At 38.3% G+C, this 16,266-nt stretch overlaps 1 protein-coding gene across 3 annotated transcripts in view; it reads left to right on the forward strand.

Annotated features, from left to right (window-relative positions):
• Window positions 1-16,266, forward strand: part of pde5ab (phosphodiesterase 5A, cGMP-specific, b) — a gene marked incomplete at its 3' end in the record, with an annotated part of 84,575 nt that overhangs the window by 36,931 nt on the left and 31,378 nt on the right. For all 3 annotated transcript variants that reach the window (XM_076881510.1, XM_076881511.1, XM_076881508.1), the window contains 6 exon segments: window positions 3,079-3,601; window positions 4,412-4,585; window positions 10,091-10,180; window positions 10,887-10,958; window positions 11,269-11,358; window positions 11,452-11,589. In XM_076881510.1, coding sequence (XP_076737625.1) covers window positions 3,079-3,601; window positions 4,412-4,585; window positions 10,091-10,180; window positions 10,887-10,958; window positions 11,269-11,358; window positions 11,452-11,589 — 1,087 coding nt within the window.

Here is a 16,266-nt window from a genome sequence, read left to right on the forward strand (position 1 = left end):
TCACTTTACCTCGCTGTTTATTCAGGAAGACTGTAAAACCTGCACTGATCGTATCTTGACACCAATCATCGTGTGCAGTGGAGGTGAGCCTGCTCAGGTGCGCTACCTGCAGCGTTTTGGATGTCACAGAGCTGCTGTGCTGGCGAGCTCCTTTCAGTCTACGACTTTATTTCGTTTCACCGTCCACGTCACAACACCTCTGAGAGTTAGACTGAGCCCTTTAATCATTAACTTTTACTGCTGCCAGTGATTCTGTTTAATTCTCATAGTTTGCTGTTCAGTGATAATTACACTTACCTTCCATATAAAAGAAAGCACTTCATTTGTGTTGTAGCGTTCAGTTTTTGAACCTCAGAGAGTGTGGTTTGGAACAAATTAGCCTTTCAATTTGTTCGGCAAACACAGAATCCAAAGCAGTCTTTCTGGAACTGTAGCGGCTGTGTAAGACTTTTTTACAGCATGCATACCTGGGAATTTCATCAGTGCACTTCATCAGGGCACTTTATGTCTGTGTTTGCTTTAGTGACAAACCCCTTCAGACCTATTTATTCACTACCACCAAGGTAATGTCACTCAGTGTTTTTTCATCTGTCACAACATCCCAAGTCCATCTTGAAATATTTTCCATTGTCAGAGGACATTTTTTTTCTCTCCCTCCTGCGTTTTTTGACCACATTACTAAAGCAAAAAAGTTGATTGGCTTGGAGCAAGAGGTTTGCACACATCAGCCATTCTGCAGTTCTGGTTGAGAGGCATTTCTTAGAGAGGTATTGATTCAGCCACACATCCCCTGGATACATTAGGGTCAGCCCTGTGGGGAGTCAGGCAGCTCAATGGGAGATGGAGGAGGAGAGGACCTCTGAGAAACTGCACATAACGAGCACTTTGTCTCCTACAAAGTTTTACTTGCTTGGATATGCCCAAGATACCACGGACAATTTCACAGCCAGCACTTTTTATCACCTTCTCAAGGTTCTGACCTTCCGTTCAGGTGAACAGAGCTTTGGTGACAGGCATAGAAACAGAATGAGTCACATGACCTTCGGCGCGTTTGAAAACTGGACCTGAAGTGGAGTGCATGCTCGAAATGTGTGTGGGTTGATTAGACAATGTGTTGGCTGATTGGAGAGATTCTCCATAATCACATTCAATTTAATGTTTCTGTTTACACACTAGCATACACTCTGTCTAATACACACACTCATATTTGATTTGTTCCAGTAAATGTCATCATTAGAGGCTTCCAGTGGTTATCTCACACACAAACACACATAAACACATAGCCTTGATAAAAGTATTCTGGCTACTGCTGCATTTACATTCATTCAATTTACATTGTTATCACTGTTTACTGTTATTTAATATCATATAATAATTTCATCTTCTAAGCATGTAAAGAGCACTCTGCTTGCTCAACATTTCATCTCTTTCTCACTCTCACTTGTACATTTATTTCTAAATCTTTTTGCAAGCTTTCTCTTATTAAATTTAAAGGCTAACTCTGAATACTTTCAAGTATTTGAGATTCATTTTGAAGGTGGTCTGGCTGTTTATGAACACAATTTCAGCTGTTTGTGTCCTGAGCCACAGTGAGAGACAGCCTGCTTTTAGTTATTTTTTTTGCATAAAGTTTGTGGTTAATTTTATAATAAGAAATATTGCAGGTTGTATAACTTACTGTATGCTGTTTGTTAGTGTACTTGGAAATAATTTGCAGGTCAGCGTGGGTAGTCTTCTCAGATATATAGGCTCAGATGGGGTTTTGCAAAAGTAGAGCCATGGAGGACTTTGGAATTCAGTGTTTTATCATTGCATTTAAACATCTGTAAACTCCTGACACTTTTATGTCGAGGTGTCTGCTGATACTGAGTTGATGTTGATGTGTGATGTCGTAAATGCAGAGAATAGAATTGAATTTCATAAATCTCCCAGCAGTCATTGAGACCCTGTCCAGCTTTCTTGAGTCAGGATTAGATTGCATCCTTAGAAGTAGACTTAAGAACCAACAGCTTGTTTCTCCAGCAAATTATTGACTCTTTTCTGTCCCACGTGCCCTCATGAATGTTGGTCAGCAAAACTTCCATTCTCCCTAAAGGATAGCATCAGCTTCAGACTTAAAATGCAAGAAGGAATAAGAAGGAATAGTTTTCATGAGTTATTACATTGAATGAAGAGCAGCTGAAGACGCATGTTTGTTTGTACATAATCAACAATTCTTTTGTAACTTTGGTCATTTTTGCACTGTTTTCATTCATTTGAGTTGGATTTCAGTTAGTTGATGTAAACAGGTTTTATGGAACCTCTGTAATTTATGTTCAGTCGATGCTGATCCTGTTCTTTTGGTGTGGAAGCTCTGTGATCCTCATCTCAACTAAGTCCTTTTGAAGTTGAAGCTTGTGAGCTTTGATTAGGTACAAAGAAGAGATTTTTATTAGATTAAAGTGTGTATAATGTGATCATCTGGTTAAATTTTAATGTTCTTCTTCTTTCCACTACACGGGCATGGAACTCATTTCATGATGGAAAAAATTTAAAATTCAGCCTGTAATGAGATGCCTAACAAATGATTTGAATTCGTATCGTTCTCCATTTTTATTCTAATTGCAGAATAAATTTCGGCAAACTGTTCTTGATTTTTTTGTTTTGATGCAGTAGCAGACAAGAATTTGTGCAGGAGTTTGGCTTTGATTAGCAACACAGCACTACTCACAGTCTACCTGTCAATCAATTTGCCTTGTGCATTTACTCAAAAAGGCTTCATATATAATATAGTATATCTGCAGGTAATCTAACCCTATGAGCCAAAACAGTATGTCTAGTCACAGTTGAAGCAAATTAGACTGATTACCTCCTAACAATAGATCTAACAATGGAGCATATTAAGGTTTGAGATATATGTGTGGGTAAGTAAGACAGTTCTTCTGGTCAATATGTGTACTTGTGCAGGCAAGGCTTATGTGGTCTAAAGCTGTTTTGGTATCATGCCAAGTGCCAACAGCCTTTTAGTTGTGGGTGGTCATAATGTTTTGGAGATATTCTAAAAACTTCTGACGGACATTTTCTTTTTAATTTTGACAGGGAGATGGTGAATGCCTGGTTTGCTGAACGCATCCATTCCTTTCAGCCATCTGTGTCCAAAGAAAGTCCTTCACAGCAGCGAGCCCACCAGCCCACCACTGACCTTGGCCCTTCCTGTGCCTCCACCATCCTCCCACCTACCCTCAGCCACTTGGACAACCGCTGTCCATCCCCAGCTACAGTCTCCAGCCCGGCCCCTGGTACCCCAACTCGCAAAATCTCAGCGTCAGAGTTTGACCGCCCACTCAGACCCATTGTGGTTAAAGACTCAGAGGGCTCGCTGACATTTTTGAGTGACGCTGACCGTGAAATTGTCCCTGTGAGGGGCTTGGTGATGGGTGAGGGTGGTATTGGTGGGGGAGGTGGGAATGGAGGTGGTGGTGGTCTTGAGGGTGACCGCTGTGCCAGGCTGCTGGAGCTGGTGAAGGATGTATCGAGTCATCTGGATGTGACAGCGCTCTGCCATAAGATCTTCCTCCACATCAATGAGCTGATTGCTGCAGACCGCTACTCACTGTTTCTGGTACGTCAGGAAAGAAAGCTACAGTTGTAACTGATTTAACTGTTGCAGAGCACAAAAAGAAGATACGCCTCTTTATATGCTCACTAGTATGTTACAAGAAGCGTATTACATTGCCACCCTCGTTTTATTTAACAGTTTATGTAGAACAACGTAAATCTCCTGTCACTAAGCCTGTCACTGTGCTCCCTAACAAAAAGTTACATGTATGCATGAATGTTATTTCATTTCATAAGTTTATCATTAGCGGTAAGCTTAAAGCAGTAGTTACACATTTAAAAATTTGATTCTGAGCAGTGTTTTTCAGAGTTGGATGGAGCTTTAATACAGGTATCAGGTACTTGTGTTGCAAGCTAGAAGTGATTAGCATGCTTAGCTAAGTTAATTACCCTCTGGCTCTAGCTCTGCACGCAGTTGTTGTTCTTGTCTCATCTTGGAAAGAAAGGAAGTGACTATAGCGCACGGTCATCTGGTAAAAACAAAAGCAGGCTGTGGTTTATTTCATATTTCACAGTTATTGTGATGCTCTCTTAACACTGTGATAAAAAAAGAGTGTAGCAATATTACTTTGCTATAAATGCTATATTGTAAATGCTAAAAATTCCTCTATATCATTTTTTTATGATTTAGTCTTTTGGAATAAAAAGTTAAACTCTAAATAAAAGATGCTAACAGTCACCAAAACTGGAACATGCAAAAAAAAAAAACACAATTATTTGTGTTTTTGTCATATGTACAGTATTGGCTTATAACTTCTATTTCAGTCATTAGTTTTATTTCAGTTGTGTTGCTACTTTTTGTTTTTGGTCTCAGGTGGGTGAGGATAGCTCAAACAGGAAGTTCTTGGTCAGCCGGCTGTTTGATGTGGCAGAAGGAACCACACTGGAAGAATCTTCCAGTAACTCTATCCGACTGGAGTGGAACAAAGGGATTGTGGGACACGTAGCTTCTACGGGACAACCACTCAATATCAAGAATGCTTACGAGGTGAGCACTTTTAAGTCTTCTTTAAAAACAGAGATCTTTAGCAGCATCAGTTAAAGTATCTTACATGAGCTGATTTGCCGTGTGTATGTGGGTGTTCAAAAACAGACTTACGTATGCTTTAGTTTAGTTTGATCATTCTTGCTGATAGAGCTCAGTGGATATGAGAGGAACCAAAGAGGGTGAGTAGGTCAAAGTGCTCCTCTCGAGTTTCAGCTTTTACCACACATGTGGACGTATGGACGTAATACAAACTAGCGATTTAATTTTTGGGAGGCTTGCAGTGCCTGTTGGCTTTGGTCATGTAATAAAACATACATTGGTTGTGTTTTTTCATATCACTCTGTATAGCCACATGGCAAAACAGCTGCTGACAACAACCAAACAAATAAAAAAGAAATACATACAGTCAGAAAATTATTTAAACCCCTGCTGATTTTGTAAGTTTGGCCACTAACAAAGAAATGATCAGTCTATAATTTCAATGGTAGGTTTGTCTGAACAGCGAGAGACAGAACAATAACCAAAAAATCCAGAAAAAAGTTCATAATTTGCATTTTCATGCAGGAAATAAGTATTTGATCCCTTTGAAAAAAGTGCTTGGTCGCAAAACCGAAGGTCAAACGTGTCTTGTAGTTGGCCACAAATTTTGCACACATCTCAGGGAGGATTTTGTGGCATTCTTCTTTGCAGATCCTATCCTTGTCATTATTGTTTTGTGGCTGATGTTTGGCAGCTTGAACCTTCAGCTGTGGGATTAAGGTCTGGAGACTGACTAGGCCCCTCCAAGACCTTAATATGCTTCTTCTTGAGCCAATCCTTTGTTTCTTTGGCCGCTTGTTTTGGATCATTGTCATGTTGGAATACCCACCCATACCCATTTTCGATGCCCTGTTCGAGGGAAGGATGTTCTCACCCAAGATTTGACGGTACGTGGCCCCATTCATCCTCTCTGTGATGTGGTGCAGTTGTCCTGTCCCGTTGGCAGAAAAACACTCCCACAGCATAATGTTTCCACCTCCATGTTTGACGGTGGGGACAGTGTTCTTGGACTCATAGGCAGTTTTCCTTCTTCTCCTCCAAACACGAGTTGATGCCAAATAGCTTGATTGCGGTCTCATCTGACCACAACACTTTCACCCAGTCCTCCTCTGAATCATTGAGATGTTCAGTGGGAAATCTCAAACAGGCCTGTACATGGGCTTTCTTGAGCAGGGGGACCTTGTGGGCACTGCAGGATTTCAGTCCTTCACGGTATAGTGTGTTACCAACTGTTTTCTTGGTAACTAGCGTTCTGGGCTGGTTCCAGACTGTTCTCATTGTCATTGAAACTCCACGGGGTGAGATCTTGCGTGGAGCTCCGGATTGAGGGAGTTATTTTATGGTTCTTCAATTTGCGAATGTTCGCACCAGCTGATGCCACCTTCTCACCCAGCTGCTTGGCAATGGTCTTGTAGCTCATTCCAGCCTTATGTAGGTCCACAATCTTGTCCCTGACATCCTTAGAAAGCTCTTTGGTTTTGGGCATGGTGAACAGCGTTCTTTTATACAGGTAACTAGTTGAGAAGGCTCCCAGTGTCAGCTTGTTACCTGTATAAAATACACCTAGGATCCAGAAATCTTGCTCACTAATAGGAGATCAAATACTTGTTTCATTCATCAAAATGCAAATTAATTTGTAACCTAATTTATCACTGTTCAAATAAACCTACCATTGAAATTATAGACTGATCATTTCTTTGTTAGTGGGAAAACTTACAAAATCAGCTGGCAGTTCAAATATTTTTTCCCTTACTGTATAATTAGTCTTCTTATTTTTTTGCAAGCTTTATGTAAAGCTTTATGTAATGTAACACAAAGCGACAGGTACTAATAGCATCAGTGTTTGATGAGCATTTATTTACAGATATGAATGACAGCACATTCATTTCTGCACAGTGACCCCAAACTGCCACTGCATTAAAAATTGTTTTGCTAAATATATTTACAAACATAAATTAGGCACCATGTTGTTAAAATATAACAACGTTATATAGAGCATATTTATAAAAATATAAATAACATTTCTTTTAAACAAAAGCTCATTTTGTATAAATGCTGTGTAGATGCTGTGTAAACCAGAAAACATGAATGCCATGTGGAGGTGCTGGATTGTTGAATTCTTGCCAATAGAACCTTAATGTGTTTTGGCACATGAATAATTAGATGCCTGTTTCTACTGTCATGCATAAGCTGCTCTTCTTTTTTGCACCTGTGCACAGATAAAAGGCAAATTAGAGGCCTGATTACAGCTATATAGGACAAAAGCATCCATGTTCTACAGGACAAATCCCGAGTACAGGGGAAGCAAGTACCTGACTGTTAGCATGCTACTGTTATGCTTGTACTGCATTGGCAGTGTGTTTGGTATCGTTGTCATACTGAAAAATGAGCATGTTGCTAATCACATACTTTCCAGATTGCATTCATAATTTGATCAATTTTGACAAGATGCCCAACACCACTCGCTGAAATTTAGCTATGAGTAGATGCATCTGAAGGGCCAAATGCATCTCCCTGTTGTTGTTTCTCTGTATTTTTTGATTCTGTCAATCTGCTGTAAATACTATACGCCACACACCATGATAAGATATGCCAAGTTTTCAGCTAATAGTTCTTTGATAATAATGTTGTTGGGGTAAAAATGCAGTTTCATGCCTGTCAGACTGTTTTATCTTTGTAATTTTTCAAAGATTCAGCTAAAGAAATTGGAATAACTGTGTTATGTGTTTTTGTGACAGGCTTAATTAATAATCTCTGTTAAGTGTCTCAATAAATATAGAACCATTCCTCTGAAAATAGTCCGGTACAAGGACTAGAGTAAAAAAAAAATCCACCAATGCCCAAATAAACCCTTTGAAAGACCTTCCAAAAGCCTGGAATACTGCTGCCCAAGACCACTTTAAAAATTACAAAATGGTCTGGTAGGCTTGAAGCAAAATAAAGAAATGAAGGGAAGCTCAAGACTTTTTGCATGACACTGTAAATCAAAACATGCACAGCAGCAAATAAGATGGACTGGTGTGGTGTGATTCTGTGTGTGCAAAAAAGATTTCCTGCTGGGTACCATCCTCCTTTGATAACACTGTCATCTGGTTGCCTGCCAACCACAAGATGATGATTATGGAGCTGGAAGAGAAAGAGAGAGAGGAACAGATCAAGAATGACTTATGGGATGTGCATGTGCATGTGCATGTGTGTGTGTGTGTGTGTGTGTGGGTGTGTGGGTGTGTGTGTGTGTGTGTGTACCTGCTAAGTGTGCACTTGGGGGTTCAAGTGTTTTTGAGTGTGTCTGTGTGTGAATCAGAATCAGAGTTCTTTATTAATCCCAGAAGAAATTATAATTGTGTATAATTAATGCCTGCATGGATTTGTGTCATGAAATGTAAAAAAAAAAGTGCACATATGAGATTTGTTTTCCAGGTCAGATTTAATTTGTGCTTCTATGGCTGACCTTATTTGCTTTATAGTTCCTCGTATTTGTGTTCAAATATAATAATGCGTAATGTTTGTGTATGCATCGCCTCCCTGCCACAACTGCAGCTGTGTTGGTAAATGCAGTGTGTTAGTCTGACAGTCAGTGTAGATGTGGCAAGCTGTGTGTGTGTGTGTGAACACACATGCCTGTGTGCTGCTGCAGAACCTCGTACTGCTTCCAGGAAGTCTATCGACATCATCTGACGGAGTCCCCAACCCTCTGATTGGATCTTTAACTTCCCATTAGTCTGCACAGGATTACATTGACTTCAGCAGCACAGGCCAAAACAGCTCCACCTCTGCCCGTTTATATTAATACAGCTCTCTGTGGAGTGGACTAAATAATGTGTTTTCGAAATAGCCTGGACCAAACCAATTTACAAAGGAGCTTGTGTGTGTGTGTGGACGGTGATCAGCTTATTAGTGCTGCGTGCTGGATTGCTGAATTAAACTGGGAGCACCTTTTCAGGAATGGAACCAAATGTTTGCCAAAGTGCTGTGTCTCACTGAATGCCCTTTCACTGTGTAGAAAATGAGTCATATAATTTATACTGAAATTAAGGATTTCTGAGAAAATTAAAGCAACAGATTGAGTTTTGAGGTGATAATTCTTTCAAAAAAACTACTGAACAGCTCGAACACATGCTGACAAAAAGCAATACAACCTGTAATACTATTTAATTCAATTTTTTTAAAACTTTTATTTATTGTTTTATTTATATAGCACTAATTCACAACAGTCACCTCTAGGTGCTTTGTATTGTAAGGTAAAGCCTACAATGTTATAGAGAAAGCAGCAGCAATTTAACGAATTCTTCCTTATTAGTATCCCCCTCTTAACACAAAGAGATCCCTGGTAAAATCAGTTGAAGGAAGGAGCAGCGGTGAAGTGAAGAGAGATGAGAAAAAAGGAGCGTATACAGAGATAAGGACTAAACACAAACTATGGGAGAGAAAAGGTAAAAGTTGAGGGCATGCAGTAGTTGTATATAAAACACATGGGTAGCAAAAAGAGGCGAGGGTAGAAGAAGGGTAAAAGAAATCCTAAAAATAGAGGTGTTTGTCTCCAGAACCCAAACTGGGAGGGTCCTGATATCTGACAGCTCTGCCTCCCATTCTACCTTTAGAGAATGCAGTCTGAGACCAAAGTGCTCTGGCGCTCCCTATTATACTTTGTATTGCAGCACTGGACATGAAGCTACTACAGATTGTACATTGTTTGCATGATGCACTGTGTGCCTGTATTGTTTTCATAGTATCAACACACGGCGGTGTGTACACCACTGAGGGCTGAGCCAGTCATATAATCCATTACTTGCTGTGTTAAGAGTGTAACTGTGAAGTCAGTGTAGGACTCCTCTTGTATGCATGTTTTTGTCAACACACAAACACACAAATCTCTTGGGTCTAGAGAATCATAGAAATGGACATAGAAGCCGAGTGTTTAAAGGTCAGCTGGTGGGTGGCAGAGCTGCAAACAGGGGAATAGTTCTCTAAACAAAACATGTCTCCATCCGCGGTCCTAGTATGCTCTTGTTAGCCTCTTTGTCACTGATCCCAAACAATAAGAGTTCTAATGCACGTGAGGTGTTTGTTTTGGAGAAGAGCGAGGCATTTGTTTGCATAATGATTGTAGCTGCAGGTGTTCAGCTACTACAGAGTATCTGCTTCTTTATGCAAATTGGACACCCAGTTGTGGTGAGTACAGGTCACTGAACTGGTTGTTCAACAGATGGGAGTGCCTCACGCCTGCTTGTTCAACAGCTTGTACTTTGATACACTACAAAAACACAAAAAGCTGAGCATTCAGAGATGTTTGAAGCATAAACCTTTTGGCTCACAGGGTTAGGATCACAATATTGCTTTTGCATTTTCATTCAAAAGCTACAGCGCAAAAAACCACAACAGTGTCTATTGAAAGCTAATGTAAGTATCAAAATGTTTGATAGCAGCTCTTTGAAAAGGGTTATATGCATGTTCTTGTTCCCCCAGGACCCCAGGTTTAACGCTGAGGTCGACCACATCACAGGTTACAAAACCCAAAGTATCCTTTGTCTGCCTATCAAGAACCACAGAGACGAGGTGAGATGCTATGATCAATATAATTTGTTATGGTTTGTTTTAAACCTTACTTTACCTTTACATAGATAAGATGTTTAAATTCTAGTGGAGCTTCTTGTCCAGTGTGTGCTGGCTATTACAGCAATCAAATCTGAGATCTCGAATTATCTGCTTGAGAAAGCGTTTCTTTTTTGACAACCTTTTCTTTTTTTTCTCCAGCATACTAGCAATAAGACTCTCCACACACAGCTTAGCAGTTTGGCAGAGTTTACTGTACTTATTCGTTTAAAAGGCACATTCTTTTATTCTTTTTAATTCTTCTTAATTCTTTTAGAGAAGCCCCTTACTGGGCATGCATCTGGACGATGATTGAGCATGCATCTTTGAGAGAAGCTAAAGATAATTCATGCATTATGACATGACTCGTGATTTGCAGTTGTGTGAGCCTCTGCAGCCATTAAAACATTACATAGATTTGTGCCCCCATTCTCCATTTAAAAAGAACCTTGATACGTCTTATCCAAACCAAACTTTCAGTTTTCCTATTAGTATAACTTTTAATAACATTAATTAGCAGATAATTTAAATGTAATATGAATGAAGTATGCTCACATCAGTGCACATTCAGACTGATGATGTTTCCCTTCTTATTGCAATACTAGTTTAATATGTTATTTTGCTAAGATTTGCTGGTTTTCACTTAACATTTTCTTTTAATTTATTGCAGGTAGTTGGAGTGGCTCAGGCTATAAACAAGAAATGCGGGGACGGTGGAGCCTTCACTGAGCAGGATGAAAAGGTTACATCATGGTTCCACCTAAAATAACACTTTTTTCAATTTAAAAACATTTGAATTTTCACCAAGACATCATCAAAGTGTGTTACTTTGTACTTGTGTTGGACAATATGACTTATATCTGTTAAAATATAACTGCGGATCAGATTTTAAGAAGCCATCCTTTAATAAAATCCTTCTTTCTCCATATTTCCCTGCTCATGTCATCCTCTCGTTGCTCTCTAATTTGCTAATTTATCTTTTTGCGTACATTTTTCCCTTTATTTTTCCTCTCTTTCTGGTACTCAGATGTTGCTCTGTTTCTTTCCAACAGGACTTCTCAGCTTATTTGGCGTTTTCAGGCATCGTACTACACAACGCACAGCTGTATGAGACGTCGCAGCTGGAAAACAGACGCAATCAGGTGTGTGCGAATGTGCTTTTCTGAAGGTTAGTGTGAACATACAGTCACGCTCAGATCCATAAATGATGTTTATGTGTGTGTATGTGTTTGTAGGTGTTGCTGGACCTGGCCAGTCTGATCTTTGAGGAGCAGCAGTGTCTGGAGGTTTTACTGAGAAAGATTGCAGGAACCATCCTGTCCTTCATGCAGGCCCAGGCTTGTACCGTCTTCATCGCTGACGAGGACTCAATGGTCAGCACACACACACTAACACACATGCTCGCAACATGCTAATGTTTCTGTACTTGGTGTGCAAAATCTATTTTCAAAGAATGCAAACTGAGGTGATACGATTTACTGGCTAAATGGATGTTCGATCTGTACGATAGTGGTTGTTTGAATGCAGCGCATTAAGAGCTCAGGGCAGGAAGATTTTGATTTGATGTCATTTAAAGTGAGGTTACAAAAAAGCAGCACCTCAAAGAGTTCATGTGTTTCATTACAAGACATGATTGATATCTTGTAGACAGGTCATATATAATATGTGTAAATTATTTTAGCTGGTTGCATTTTTTATTATAACTGGACATTTTGTGTGTGATAGATTCTGGCAAATATATTGGCTGTGCGTGTCTGACAAAGAAGAAATATCAGATGATATATTGGAATATTGGATTTTTTAAATTCGTTTTAAAAATCCTATTGTAGTTAGACTTTAGAACTTGAGCTATTGGTTTGAGTGATTTGAATCTTTCTAGTGTCAGTTACTAGATCACAGAGATTTCAAAAAAGAAGAGAGAGCAAAACTCCCACATAAAGTGGCGTAGTGTTTAATGATAGATTTATCAGCATGTAAAACTTGCTTCTGGTTTTATGTGTAGTTAAAATAGACATACATTGAACTGATGCTGCAGAATGCCTTCTTATGATATAAACTTAGTGCAATAAAAAGTGTGTTTCATGGTAATTAGAAAACAATTTAGTACATGTCCCATATTTACTGTCAGAGAGAAAATACAATCTGATAAGGCAGGAAAAATTTCATGAATAATTCAGTGGCACAAAGAAAGACAAAGTGAACATTTCTTAGTGCCACTCTGTGCAAACATTAAACTACAGTACACAGCCTCCAGAGAATAAAGTCAAAATTAAAAAATGACAAATGCACCAAACAGGAAAGTGCAGTGAAGCGATTTGGAGGAAGAATACACTTACAGTATAGTGAGATATTAAATAAATAATAAGCTTTACTATCAAGTACAAACACATTGTAAACTTACCTTGTTGTTTGCTATATTCCTTAAAATATTTAAAACATTTTCAGTTGTGCTTTGTCTCTAACTGTAGATGACAAAACAAGTTAAGGTTATAAAACAGCAAAGTGTGATTTTGAGCAGGGCGATATGACCAAAATTATTTATCACGATATACATTTGAAAATTTGCGATAATGATATAACTGACAATATAATTGACACTAGACAAAATACTTTACAACTCCACAACTTTATTAGTGCAAAAAAACCACTTAAACAAGCAGCTGTTTTCTAAGTGCATTAAAGTTATATAAAATTTAACAGTGCAAATGAAAATTCCTTGCTGACAGTTTAACCAAAAGGCATTTCCAGTGGAAATTGGCCGACATATCCTCAGCATAACCATGTATAATATCCACAAATCTTAAAAAGGGGTTATACACACAACACGGTAATATTATGTTGAAGCTTAGCAAAGTCGTACTGAAACATTTGACAGATTTTCGAGCGCCGTGTACATAAAATCGTTTCAAGGTCAGTAAACACAACCAGAGTTCATACATGAGGCACACGGGATTATAACTTTTATAACACTGTCGATTTTCAGAAAAATCAAAGGATTGATTTTAAGTGTGCCGTATTTTCCAAACAACACGGTAATAATGACGGCCCGCTGGCATGCTCTACCAAAAATAGTGCTTTGTTGTGTATCTGACGGACGAAAGCTAACCCAGTTCCACACCACTGAAGCTGCAGCATTTTTACAAACCAGTTCTGGTTCATCTGTTTCATTCAACTTTCAGCTTTCGCCCTTCTCATTCTGCGTCGCCGACATGCTTTTTCTGCCATGTGCGTATGAAAACAAAGGCATTGTGCATGTGCGTTTTACCCACATTCTATCACGATATTTCATTTTCTTATCGTTGCCCAACATTATGCCCGTAATTACTGTGAATGGTATGATATGGCAAAGCGCTAATTCTATTTTAATTGTTAATTCCAGCAAGCAGCGTGTCAGAGTAGATTTTAAGAAGGACAAATCATATTTTATATATTTTATATCTTTTTAAAGATATATCTGGTACTAAATAGCTGTTTCAAAATAGTTAGATTTCAAAATTGGCTATTTTGACTTCCTTGTTTTAAAGACTCACAGTGTCAAGCTTTCAAATGGAAATCTGTTGCATTGCATTCTCCATTGTCTTTTTCTTTTGGCTCCTTGTGATCATTCTCGTGTTAGAAATATCTCTTATTACCTTCCATGACCTGGGATTATTAGTTGCTTTACATTTTTTTGTGATCTTTAGACAGATTGGTGCCTTTCTTCAGGATTTTGTCTGTGCACTACTTTGTAGTGTGGTGACTGTTTTATTTTTTCACCTTATTCCCTTACCTTTTCTTCAAAAAAAGATATCCACCTGGTGTAACAAATGCCTGATTACCTGAAGTGTTGCTAAGTCAAGCTTTGACACTATTTCTAAGGGGATTATTGGCACACCTTTAGGGGCACCATGCATATTTACTTTTTGGATATTTACTTGGCTGGTTTACACAAATGAAAAAAGGGTTGCAGTTAGCAACCTTAACATATTGTGTCTATCCATGTCACAAATTATCACTGTCAACCTCAAAGAAAATGCTAATTCTTGTTTAGCACCTTTAAAATTTATTTTATATGTAGTTTTAGGCTCTAGTCATCATCTTTGTGGTTATTTTACCTCCACCAACATGTTTTTAGTAATGCGTGCATGCAAATCATCGTTCTGTCTGTAAACAGAATCGCTCTAAAAGTTTTGGATGAGTTTGGGTAAAACTTTGTATGGTTCTACAGTGTGTTCATTATAGCAATTCATTAAAACTGGCCTTGCAGCACCCAAGGTCTTTAAGGTCAGCTAAATCGTTTATTGGTCAAAAATTAACAAAGAGCCCTAAAACTTACAAACTATGATTCTTACAACTGTGGTGTGTATTGTCAACATATAGAAAGTACCATAAAGATATAAATAAATAATTAAGGATTTCAAATATCATGTCACATTTGACCTCTGACCCCTCCTTCAAGGTCAAATAAGTTAAACCTTTCATAAAATATATTACATTTAGAACTATGCTTAAAATGCCTTTGTTTGTATTGGTAACATTTAGGAAATGATACAGATATATGGCGACTTTAAATATCACATTATAAGTATCATGTCAACTTTGACCAAATATCTGACATCTGCCTTTCTTTGAAGTTGACCCCAAAACGTGCTATTTTACTGCACTACAAACTTTTAAAGATACATATTAAAAAATAAAACAAAAGTAAAAGCTGCTGTGAGCAGCCTTGGTGGAGGTTTGCACTCGCTGAGTGCTTCTTGTTTATTTTTCTTGTTTGTGTATGTTTTCAGGCAAGTTGTCCTCAAGAAGTGCAATGGATACTCTCTTTTCATATTGTGTCTATTTGAACAGGCCCTCTGTCCTTTTGCTTGACCTATCCAAGAGCAGTAATTCATTGAGAAGATTAGAGGTGTGGTATTGCTTCCAAAACATCATGTTACACCCTACATGCTATTTTTATCACCTTTTTTAAAACTATCATGGAGTTCCTTTTATGGTCAGAAATTTTCAAAGCTAACACTACTGACAGACACTTCAGGTAGCTTATATAGGCCTTATGTAAGGTGCTTTATGTTAACATTAGTACAGTGGGGAATGTGGCAGATCAACCTTTGAACAAGAGATATTTTGGGAGATGGAAGAAACTTTTACAAAGCAGGTGCTCCAGGGAAATATTCCACTGCTGAATGAAACACTGCATTAAACAGTGGTTTGTTAGTGTTCCCATTCCTCTGTCTTGAACAAGACCATTCAGTTTTTAGTAAGGCAAAACATGTAAAATATTCTTAAGCAAGAAAAAATAGGCAGTGGAATAATTTTTTAAATTCATTTTTTAATCATAGTGGTGCAAACTTTGGAGAAAATTAGAAGTTTTGATATTTTTTTGTTAGTTTGTTTCCTTTTTCAACTTTTATTTCTGTCCAGCAGTCAAGTGGTAATTTGGTTTTTTTTGAGCAATGACACCTATTGTTAGAAAGTGAGGAGCAAGCTGAATGCACCTCCAGTGCAACTCTAAAGAGATGCATTGATGTCACAGTACATATGCAAGCAGTGACCTATACTGTAATATCAAAAATCACTACATCAGTGTAACTTGTTAATTTGTAGCTATGCTTTTATGAGTAATAGTTATTTTTAAAAATTAGAGTTAATATTACATGACTATGCTACTTAACTAAGATGGCACAGGGTTCTGATGAGTAGAAAATGGCCTTTGGTGCATGACATTCATCTTTATGTCTGTATTTTTAATGTAGAATTAAAGGTTTTACAGTTTTTTCTGATTGCTTAAGCACATTTATTGTAACTATTGGCTAATTTTGCAAAACTCTTCACACAAATAAGAAAACCTGTCAACCAATAATCAAAACATTGTAGTTCTCTTGCAAAAGCAAACACAGCTAGATTAACTCTTCACACCTTCGTAAAAATGGTGTTTCCGTATCAAACAGTACACACAAGCCATCATCTACTAAGCACACAATGCGCCAACTGCACACTGATGGTATGAATACAAAACACATCTGGCTTTTGCTTTCCCTGTGCACAAGGTAGGCTATGTCAGTTTGAGC

This window comes from Maylandia zebra, unplaced genomic scaffold (genome assembly GCF_041146795.1).
Source record: "Maylandia zebra isolate NMK-2024a unplaced genomic scaffold, Mzebra_GT3a scaffold12, whole genome shotgun sequence".
In the NCBI taxonomy this organism is placed as follows: Eukaryota; Metazoa; Chordata; class Actinopteri; order Cichliformes; family Cichlidae; genus Maylandia; species Maylandia zebra.